This window comes from Momordica charantia (genome assembly GCF_013281855.1).
Source record: "Momordica charantia cultivar OHB3-1 chromosome 3 unlocalized genomic scaffold, Mcharantia_2.0 BLBB01000003.1, whole genome shotgun sequence".
NCBI classification, from domain to species: domain Eukaryota; kingdom Viridiplantae; phylum Streptophyta; class Magnoliopsida; order Cucurbitales; family Cucurbitaceae; genus Momordica; species Momordica charantia.
This window is the reverse complement of record NW_028275161.1, coordinates 1,105,850-1,116,737: the sequence shown is the minus strand read 5'-3', so window position 1 is coordinate 1,116,737 and position 10,888 is coordinate 1,105,850. Positions and strand designations below refer to the sequence as shown.

Below are 10,888 nucleotides of genomic sequence, written 5' to 3'. Positions count from 1 at the left end.
TGTCAAAAGAAGGGAAAAACGAAGCCCACATCTTTCATTTTCAAAAAAGATTAAAAGAAAAAGTAAAGTATATCGAATGCCTTTTCTTTTTCATTTTTAAAAGAGATAAAAATTATATCTATGTCTATCACTAAGTTTCGGTTAACATTCATTCTTTTTTTTCCGAAGTTTTAAAGTATATTGTCAGAAAAAATAAAATAGTTCCAAAGGTAGAAATGGAATAAAGAGACATTTCAATAAATCGATAGAAATACGGCCAAGGTAACAAAAGTAGACAAATAACAAAATTGAAACTACCTAGAGACAACATAACAACTCATCTAAAAAACTAAATCTCAAACGGACCTGAGAGGGAGAGATTTTTCAATTCACTCCATGGACACTTTTTTTTTTTTTTTGCATTATCATGCACTTATATCAGAAATGGAATTCTGTGTATTAGTACATTATGCAAATTGTTATTGTGTTCAAGCTTCCTTCCTCCGACAGGAAAAAGGGTTTGTGCTCAGGGCTCCTTGCTGACGTGGCCCTCTGGCTGCTGGCGACGGCCACCAGTAGTGGTTAAAACCTGAAATGGCGGTCGTCGTGGTGTGTGCTTTGGATTAGACCCTGGACCAGCATAATCTTCTGTAGCCACCATCAGCGGTCGCCGCAGTGTGTGTTTCGGATTAGACCCTGGACTAGCGTAGTCTTCTGTAGCCACCATCGATGGTCGCAGTAGTGTGTGCTTTGGATTAGACCCTGGACCAGCATAGTCTTCTGTAGCCACCATCGATGGTCGCAGTAGTGTGTGCTTTGGATTAGACCCTGGACTAGAGCAGTCTTCTGTAGCCACCATTGGTGGTCGCCACGGTGTGTGCTTTGGATTAGATCCTAGACCAGCATAGTCTTCTGTAGCCACCATTGGTTGTCGCCGCGGTGTGTGCTTTGGATTAGATCCTGGACCAGCATAGTCTTTTGTAGCCACCATTGGCGGTGGTCGTGGCGTGTGCTTTGGATTAGACCCTGGACCATCATAGTCTTCTGTAGCCACCACTGGTGGTCGCCGTGGTGTGTGTTTTGGATTAGACCCTGGACCAGCATAGTCTTCTATAGCCATCATCGTCACTCGTCTTTCTAAAACTTCAAAAAAATATATCTAACTTTAACATAGCACTCATGGGATAATTTTAACATATAGAAGCTAATTTTATTGGGATTGTGTACCTGAATGAGCGTAGCAGTGGAGGCCAAACGAGAGCAACAGGAAGAGGGAGAGAAAAGCTTTGAAACCCATCTTTTTTGTTCCTCTGTCTTCTCTCTTTTGAAAGATTATACAGAGGGAATGGAAGAAAATGGAGGCTTTATAAAGTTTAAAATGGCGAATTTGAGACCAAGATGTTTCTAAGCCAAAGATCAAAAGAGGTAACATCGCTGTATCACCAAAACAGGATGGCACCTTGTTATTTTACTACTTTTGTTTGGTATCTCTCTTCAAATTCTGCATGAAATTTCTAGTAGATGGTTTTAGATCATCCCTTAAAATTTTATCACAGTAACATCGAGTTTCTATCTAGATATGAATTAAATTTACTCAACTTATTAGTTTAAACTTTTGAGTTGGAGGATGGATTACAAGAAATGTTACTTAAAAACTGTGAAAAATGCGTGCTCCATAAAATTGAAAAAGAAAAGAAAACAAAGAAAGGCAGGCTGATAAAATAAATAAATAAAGTTACGTCATGCAAACCCCGAAAAGCACTCGAACTGCAAGCAAAATCACTCGAATTGAAGGATATAAAGTGAGAAATTAAGATGGATGACAGAGAACACAGAGGTCGAATTGGAGAGATCCGATGGCCAGAGGAGGAAAATGTTGGGTTTGTAAGGCGAGTGCAAATAAAGTCACACATTTAGCTAGGGAAGGGAGTGATAATCATGGGTATATAAGAGAAACAATTATTTGTTCTTTGGAAGATCTATCTCGTGTCTGGTACTGCACGGTTCCACTCTGCAAGAACTCATAAATGATCCGCTTGTCTCGAAGTGACCTAGCCCAATAGGAAAATCCTAATTCATTGGGTCTTTCGATACAATGAAATAGAAAGCCCCAAGGGCGCCATATTCTAAGAGCCCAAACTATGTGATTGAATAAATCCTCCTCTATCTGTTGTGGGTCGAGGACTCCTTCTCCTTCCTCTTCTTCAAACTCTGACTCAAATTGTTCATAGAGAAATCTCGATAGAATAAGATCCATTTTGTATCATATCTAAGGGATTCCTGGGTTCGGGCCGAAGAAGTAATGTCACTTGATCACATGAGATTATATTTGTTTGATACACTGTTATGAATGTGAATAGTGAAAAAAACGACTACAACGGAGAAAAGAAACTAATTTTAAATGAATAAAAAACAAATGAAAATAACAATTTGAATTGAATATATTTATTTATTTTATCAATATAATATATAGATAAAATAAATATATTTATGTTTAATATTTAAATAGATAAAAATAAAAATTATATAATAAGATAAAAGATTGGATGAAACGAAAAGCAAAGCCAAAATGGTAAGGATGAAGACGAATAAGACGTGGCTAATTGTTGAATAGCAAATTTTGCTAAGAGGAGACGAGAGATGTGAAACTCCGTATATATTCCTTTATTCTTCAAAACTTGGTAAAAATTTTGTAATTTTGTTAACTCAATTGTTGGAAATTAGTTTTGGTGAATTTATATACCTTTATTTCTCTGGTAAAATATTGAATGTTTTATTTTTTTTTTGATGTAATGAATAATAAAACTTCATTTAGAAAAATGTTGGGATGATTTTGTTTTCTCTTTTTTTAGTACAATATATGGGTATGGGAAGGATCAAACTCACAACCTTTTGGTTTGAGATATATGTGTGAGTTAGGTTCGCTTTTACAATGTGATGGTATATTTAATGTGTCGAAGTTAGTGTTTTTGTGTGTTTATTTAATTACTAACAAATTTTGAAGTATTTTCGATCAAACTATACAAAGTTTACATAGCAAAAACTAAATTCTATAAGAAGTCAACCATAATAATTATAGCAATGGGAAAAAGTATAGAAATCTATAACAATATAATATAAAAGCTAGATACACAATATAATAGCGTAAATAAAAAGTTATTATAATTTAAGATAACACAAAATTTGAACTATAATAACAATTAAGTAGCCATATGATAGTAAAAAAAAATAGTTGAAGAGGTACAAAAGAATAGTTATCAAACATATAATAGCATTAAACTAAAACGCTATTAAATGATTTCGTAGCAACATAAATATACAATAATTTCTTCATTTATTATATCGTTATAGTTCTTCAAAGACGCTATCAAAAGTTATGGACTTTTGATAGCATAGACTATCACGACCCTCCAAAAACGCTATAAAAGACTTTTTATAGCATTTCTGTGAGCTATTGTATCTCTTTTTTCGTCAGTTTTTTTTTTCTGTTTCGAAGTTTTTAAAGTATATATATTGCCGAAAAAAGAATAGATGTCATATGAGATTAACGTATAAATGGATAACAAAAATAGACATGTCAATAAATCGACAGAAACACCACCAACACAACGAAAGTAGACAAATAGCAGAATTAGAACTACCCAAAAGACGAGACACAGCATAACATAACTCATCTAAGGAAATAAATTATACCTTATATCAAGATATTACGAGAGATTTAGATTATTCCATTTTTAACAGAAATGGAATTCTTTGTATTAGTACATTATATGCATATTATTACTGTGTTCAAGCTTCCTTCCTCCGGCAGGAAAAAGGGTGTGTGCTCAGGGCTCCGTGCTGACGTGGCCCCATGGCTGCTGATGACGGCCACCAGCAGTGGTTAAAACCTGAACCGGCGGTCGTCTCGGTGTGTGCTTTGGATTAGCCCCGGGATCAGCGTAGTCTTCTGTAGCCATCATCATCCCTCGCCTTTCTAAAGCTTCAAACAAAAAAACCTAACTTTATCAGAGCACACACGAGGTAATTTTAACATATAGAAGCTAATGATATTCAAATTGTGTACCTGAATGAGCGGAGCAATAGAGGCCAAATGAGAGCAACAGGAAGAGGGAGAGAAAAGCTTTGAAACTCATCTTTTGTTCCTGTCTTCTCTCTTTCGAAAGATTATACAGAGAGAATGGAAGAAAATGGAGGCTTTATTCAGTTTAAAATGGAGAATTTGAAACCAAAAATGGATGTTTCTAAGCCAAAGATCAAAAGAGGTAACATATCGCTGTATCACAAAACAGGAAACCCCAATTATGGCACCTTGGTATTCTTCAAATTCTGCATGAAATTTCTACCGTAAATGGTTTTAGATATCATTTAAAATTTTATCACAGAACTGTAAATATATTAGATATCTAATATATGAATTAAATTGATCGGACTTATACTTTTTTGGATTGAATAGTGATTCATTCTCAATATGGTGTCATAGTACAAAAGCTCAAACGAGTAGCTGATCTAAAAATGGGATCTGACTAAGGTCAATGAGTCAAAAGAACCACGATCTTGAGACGACATGTCAAAGATCCACGTTGAAAAGATGAGGGACTAACAAGGGTTTATAATAAACAAAAAGTTTTATATTTGAACTCTGGCATTGTTATTTCCTCTCCATTTATAATAATTTCAATTTATCCAATCTATCAACTTAAATTTAAACGATGGACTATAATTCTTTTAAGCACGAATAAACTCAAGAATTGACACGGTCGTTTTCCTAATTTTTACAGTAGTCGTTAACTTGCCAAAAACAATGACAGCAGCCCTACTGTTATTTCTCTAATTTGACAGTACCTCTTGCTGTCATTCCTAACTTTTGGAAGATACAGCTTGTAAAATGAATCTATTTTATTACCTTCTATATTTTCTCTCTTTCTTTAGAGGATTCATCTTCTAATTTAGAAAAGGCTGATGTTGGAATTCTTTTAGTGATGTAATTATTTAATATGTGTTTTCCTATTTTAATGGAACCCAAGGAAAATGAACTAGTTATGTATAAGCTTCGATAAAGGAGAGTAATTATAAATTAGTCATAGATAATATGTGTAATTAAGTACCATAAAATTAATTTTCAAATTAGAAATAAGAAACTTGTAACCAACTAGTGGTTTTTTTCTTGATTACGAACGGGTTATGGTCTCTGTTCGCTAGGAATTTTAGTGAAAAGAAATTCGAATTTAATGAATTTTGTATTTGTATTTATGTACGAGTGTTACAATCTCTAATTCATGATCCTCTTATGCTTTCTCTCAAGTGTAAACTTGATTTAAGGGCTAAAGTGTTCTCGTATCAAGAAGATTGGTGTCTCAGCTTCTAGCTTGTTGAAGGATCTTTGAGCAATACAACAAATTAAGCTTTCCTAACACAATTTTTGTCGATGCTTTTAATTTCGTCGGAATTATAAGCCTTGCCTAACGAAATTAACCTCGTCGGGAGTTTTTCCCGACGAAAACTGATTTCGTCAGATGCAAATATTTGTGAGGAAACATTAGTTTTGTCGGGCAAATAACCCAGCCCTTTCATATTCCCGACAAAATATATGTTTCGTCAGGAAAATGACCCAACTGATGAAAATGTTTTCGTCGAGTCCAAAAAAGTACGTTTCGTCGGGAAAAAAACCAAGCTCGATGAAACTATTTCGTCGGGCTTAAAATACCCAACCCTAATTTGTTTCGATGTCTTTGGTTTCAAGTTTGTTGAAGATCTTTGAAGTCTTCAGCTTTTTAGCTTTATGAAGTCTCTAATTTGTAGCTTGACGAAATTCTTCGGCTTGTTAGCTTGATGAAATTCTTTAGCTATAGCTTGATGAAGTCTTCGGCTGGTAGCTTATTAAGAGTTCTTTTAAGTCTTTAGTTTTGAACTTGTTGAAGATCTTCGGCTTTGTTAATGACGAAAAGAAGATTCAATTCTGGAAGAGTCTCGTAGTCTTTGATTCTTTTAGTCTTTACGTCTTCGCAGAGTCTTCTTGTGCATTCTGAGTTCTTTGAATTCAAATCATCTTTTTTCTTTCATATTTCATTGTCATTCCTGCATTTTTGTTGAAATTATTACTCTTAATTTTCTCGTGCTTTTGCAATTGCGCTTCCTAGACCACTACCATGTAGTTAGGTAGGGACAAGACAGAAATCTAGGAATGAATGGGGATCCCAATCAATAGAAAATGAATGATATCTGGTCCGATGTATACTTTCCTTCTGAATGCTTATAGATAATTCTGAATTCTCTTGACTTTGAATCTCAAAAGTACTCTTCTCAATCCTTCAAATAAGAGGTGACCTCCTCTATTTATAGAGTTTTACTAGTCTTATATGAGCCTTCTTTTCATGGACTTAACGAGATCGAGCTCAATCTCTACATGGGTTGATCTAACTAGTCGATGTCATTGAACACTCATAAGAAAGACACATGACATAATTTAATTTATCGATTTTAAAATTAATTTGAGGACACATATAAATTTGTGATTGATTCTAAATATAATTTTAAAATAATGACGTGACACTTAATAATTCGCCAAAATTTGTCATTCAACAGTCACCTACGTCAAATAGGCTTTCACAGTAGTTTTCTCATTGCCATTAGAGAGAATCGACTTCTTCTTCGTAGTGAGGATTAATTTTATGGATTTCAATTTTCATAACAGCTCACATGTAATTCAACTTTGCTATATCTTGAAAAGTATTACAAAGTAACACTTTCTTTCCTCTCTCCACGAGTTTGACATATCTTTTAATTTAAGTATTTTTTCGGGGATAATTTTCTTTCCCGTGCTTAAGCTACTTTAAAGTTACTTTTTGAATAATCATGTCTCAACGTATTTATCCTAAAAAAAGTTTTAAAATCCGATTTTTTTAAAATGTATTCTTACTTATCACTGAATATTATAAATTTTTTCCAAAAGTATTTTTAATCACCTAAGATGGCTTAAAGTTAAAATTGATAGGGAAACAATGAGAATAATAGACACCACATTAGTAACAATATCATTTTTTTTTTCTTACAGAAAAACACAGAAAAAGACCAAAAAGTGTGGGAATTAGGTATTTATTCTTCCTTGGTGTGTATTAATCTCAACACACAATAGTAGTGGCTACCACCATTTGACACAAATGCCCTCTCCTTGGCATTCTCTTCTCATTAATAATTAACCATCCAACTCCTTGTTATTCCCTACAAAAATCAGTATATAATAATAAGAACAACCAACAACAATAAAGTTTTAAACGCGAAATTGAGAAATATAGCTCGACTGATTAAAAGATCATAGGTTTTGAATCCCCACTCCTACATATTATTATACTAAAAAAATAATAATAAAGTTTTCTATAGAAGGTTGGTATATTTAAATTATGGGACATAGAAAGAAAATGGAATCATCTTTTCTGAATTTCAAAATATGTCACTTATTTTTTTTAATTTTCGAATATAGCACAAATTTTCACTTATATCAATAGTATATCAAATACTCATATCGGTAGTATATCAGACACTTATATCAGTAATATATCAAATGTATATCAGATACATATTACACAGACACTCATTACAGTAGTGTATCAGATATATATTTGCAAGTATATCAAATACTAAATCAATAGTACATGGATAAAGTTGTCATTTTAAAATTGGACCACTTTTTTCCTTTTTTTAAATGTGCTATATTTGAAAAAACTAAATGTAGCTACTATTTTGCTAATTTTTTTTTTTCATATTTACGACTGCTTCTAAGCTTTATGAATAAATATATCAAAGTTAAACCAGTGAAGTTAGTTTCTTTTTTTTTCTTTTTTTTTCTTTACCTTTGACAGCAAGAGGATGATGAGGATCATGTTTGTGATTGGCATGAGTATCACCATAGTCATGTAAGCCGATCATCTCTTCATGTCCTAAACATTTTCAACCACACAAAACCAAAAGAAACCTTTAAAATACAAATTATAAATACAAATTAGATCCTATGAAATAAAAAAAGAGTTCAGTTTACCAGTTAGGAGACGATGGTGGACCATACTATTATCTTCGACTCTCGACTTTGCGAAACGTTCGTGTATCTCCACCATTCCTCCATTCCCTAAAACCCAAGCCATTTCACGAAAAGAAAGGTTAAAACAAAAAGGAACAATAGTGAAGGGTTAGAAGAGATGTTGGAACTCAGGACCCTGATTCTAATACTATGTTAACTACTGCTAAATTCAAAATACTAACTTGATGGATTACGACTTGTATAATCATTTTATACATATCTCAACCTAAGGTGACTTTGAAAATTAATACAAGACTAGTATAATCTGAACTAAGAAGGAAATAATAATTAATGATTTGAGTTCAGGACGTGTTAATAATGTTAGATAGTAATTACAACCAATAGCAACATGATAGATTAAGGGATATGTATTTAGTAATTTATCCACATTCTTAACACTCCTCTTCACCAGTGGCCTCAGACAATGTACTATTATATGAAATGGGGAGGAAATGAATACTATAGATCAGGTTCGAACTCAAGATCCTTGTGTTCTGATATCATATTAAACCTATCACTAACTCAAGAGTCTAACCCGACAGCGGTAGGTTAGGCATATCCTTGACCCTCCAGCAAGTGCGCACACTCTTGTATTAAAATGGAGAGTAAATGATGATATCGCAGAAATTCGAACTCACACTATAAGAAATAAGGTTTTTCCCGACGCTTCAAAACGTTGGGATTGACTTTTTCTGACTAGAAAAATGCGTCAGGAAAAATGTCGAACTAAGTGTGTCGGGAAAGGATACTCCCGACATTTTCTCAAAAATGGTCCCGACTCTTTGAAAACCGTCGGGAGAAAGTCATTTTTTTCCTACGGTTGCAAAAAGGTCGGGAATAGTGACTTTTTCATACACACATTGTTTAGCTGAAATAAATGAAACGGAGGAAGAAGAAGAAAAAGGATTTTGTTCTCACTAGCTAATTTGCTCGAAGTTGCAGGTGCATGGCGAGCTGCAGAAGAAACAATGGAGGCAGTGGCGAGGAGGAGAATGAGGAGAGAGAAGTAAAGGGAAAGTCGAGAAGCCATTAATTTTCTCTCTGGTTTTTGCACCCTAATATGATTTTGGAGGAAAACCAAAGCCAAAGGCTCCATATTTATAGACAGAAAAAAAAATAATATTCATTACTTAGTTGCATGCAATTCCTTAGAACCATATAAAGTTTGGCTACTATGCTAGGAGAACTGGGGTGGACCTTTTTTTTTCCGTTTAACAACGTCTATTTTGCTCGCTATATTTTCAATTTCTGTTCATTTTACTGATCTGTACTTTTAAAACGCTCATTTTGATAAGTGACATGGTCCATTTACTTTTAAAAAGTCATCCTTTTGGTCCCTTAATTTTAGAATAACACTACTCTAATTAAATTTTTTGAAATGTAGCCGTAAATTTGTATCAAAGGGGTTCATTATATATTAAATTTATATTAAAATTTTACAAATAGAGACAAAATTAGTCACTTTTCAAAAGTAGAGGTGGGACAAAAATAGACATTTCAAAAGTACAAGGATTAAAATGAACAAAAATCGAAAGTACATATACCAAAATAAATGTTTTGAAAGTTCAGTGACCAAAATGAATTAAAATAAAAAATACAGTGCAATTTTAACTTTTGTTTTAGCTTTATATTTGTCGAAAAAACGTGATTCCGGTGATACTATTTAGCAGCGTCCACCCTCATTAACATTATTAATCAGTTAACGTTGATGTGAAGTGTAAAGGGGCGTTTATATTTTCCTAAGTTTTGCCAATTTTTTTACAATATAATGGAATTATCAATCCACTCCTTTATGTCAAAGTTGGAGGTAAGAAAATGTTTGGAAATTTAAGCCGTAGATATGTCACCATCTAATGAAGCCCTTTTTTTTTTTTTTTTGAGATGTCATCTAACGAAGCCATTGGTCGAGATGAAAGCAATTAGTCCGGTAGATTATAATGTTTAATGCATATATATAATTAAAATGAAAAAGATACAAAAAGACTAAAATTATGATTTGAAATTTGCGTAGTTATTATAACTATTAGTGTCAATTTAAGAAACATTGATCTTTTCATCATCGTTTAATCTAGAAAAATGTAGTTCTAGAGAGATGACTAATTATCAACGTTGGAAAATATAGATCAAGAGCAGAGGTTAGCCACCAACTTCGGGATATCGACCTACACAGCTCGTCACCTAAAACCTTACACGAAAGAAAGAAGCCCTTAGCTTGTCTTGTCTGAGAACCAAACCGCTCCCACGTACATTACGGAGTGATTCAAGCAAAATAAATTCTCGTTGGAATTATCTCCATGACCTTAGCAGTAATTCTTGCAATGGTAAGATTCCAACTAACCCCTATAAATACATGGAATCATCACTACTCTAGTACTCAATCAGGTATGCAATTATATCTGGAATCAGACCTAGAGATTGGGACTTTGAATTAACTTGAGCGTCAAAATGCTCATTATTTGCTTGTGAATCTTCATGTTCACCTTCCCTAATCAGCTCGATCGAATCTCAACTGGCAGAATTTGGCAACAATATTAGAAACTATATCACTCTTAAAACGTGTTTGGGAGTATATCTTTTATTCTCCGAAGTTGTCAAAAAAAACAAGTCCTTCCAATATTTTCGCAATGGTATGAAATTGTCCAATTTGGCCTAACCTGCCATTTCATCCAAAATATCTCGTATGAATAGAGAGGTTATCTTTTACTTATATACTATGAATATTTTTTTCTATTTTTAACCGATATAAAACTATGTTAAGAAATCAAACGCAAATACTATTTGAAATTGACTTTTTTTTTGTTTAATACCTATTTGAAATTGACTTGGAAGTTGAAA

The 10,888-nt window shown here is 33.3% G+C and overlaps 2 protein-coding genes across 3 annotated transcripts; both read right to left on the bottom strand.

Moving 5' to 3' along the window:
* Positions 1-231: 231 nt before the first annotated feature.
* Positions 232-1,308, bottom strand: LOC148212136 (uncharacterized). Of its 2 annotated transcripts, none has more exons than XM_088122008.1 (2): positions 1,207-1,308; positions 232-1,122 (listed from the first exon to the last, which is right to left on the bottom strand). In XM_088122008.1, the coding sequence occupies exons 1-2, from the start codon at positions 1,274-1,276 to the stop codon at positions 506-508; spliced, it is 687 nt and encodes a 228-aa protein (XP_087978134.1). In that variant the 5' UTR covers positions 1,277-1,308; the 3' UTR covers positions 232-505. The 2 variants fall into 2 exon arrangements, with proteins under 2 accessions (XP_087978134.1, XP_087978135.1); XM_088122009.1 differs by having other exon boundaries at positions 232-1,116; positions 1,207-1,307.
* Positions 1,309-7,001: 5,693 nt separating this feature from the next.
* PSY1 (plant peptide containing sulfated tyrosine 1) lies at positions 7,002-9,099 on the bottom strand. Its single transcript, XM_022295228.2, has 4 exons — positions 8,972-9,099; positions 8,015-8,101; positions 7,830-7,916; positions 7,002-7,200 (listed from the first exon to the last, which is right to left on the bottom strand). The coding sequence occupies exons 1-4, from the start codon at positions 9,081-9,083 to the stop codon at positions 7,175-7,177; spliced, it is 312 nt and encodes a 103-aa protein (XP_022150920.1). The 5' UTR covers positions 9,084-9,099; the 3' UTR covers positions 7,002-7,174.
* Positions 9,100-10,888: the final 1,789 nt, after the last annotated feature.

Bases quoted from the DNA above. Each gene is read 5' to 3' on its own strand.
- LOC148212136 (XM_088122008.1), bottom strand. From the start codon at position 1,276: ATGGGTTTCAAAGCTTTTCTCTCCCTCTTCCTGTTGCTCTCGTTTGGC. The intron at 1,123-1,206 runs GTACACAATCCC...ATTTTTTTGAAG, and splicing joins CCACTGCTACGCTCATTCAG to TTTTAGAAAGACGAGTGACG.
- PSY1 (XM_022295228.2), bottom strand. From the start codon at position 9,083: ATGGCTTCTCGACTTTCCCTTTACTTCTCTCTCCTCATTCTCCTCCTC. The intron at 8,102-8,971 runs GTGAGAACAAAA...CTTGGGTTTTAG, and splicing joins AACTTCGAGCAAATTAGCTA to GGAATGGAGGAATGGTGGAG. The intron at 7,917-8,014 runs GTAAACTGAACT...GAAAATGTTTAG, and splicing joins CCACCATCGTCTCCTAACTG to GACATGAAGAGATGATCGGC.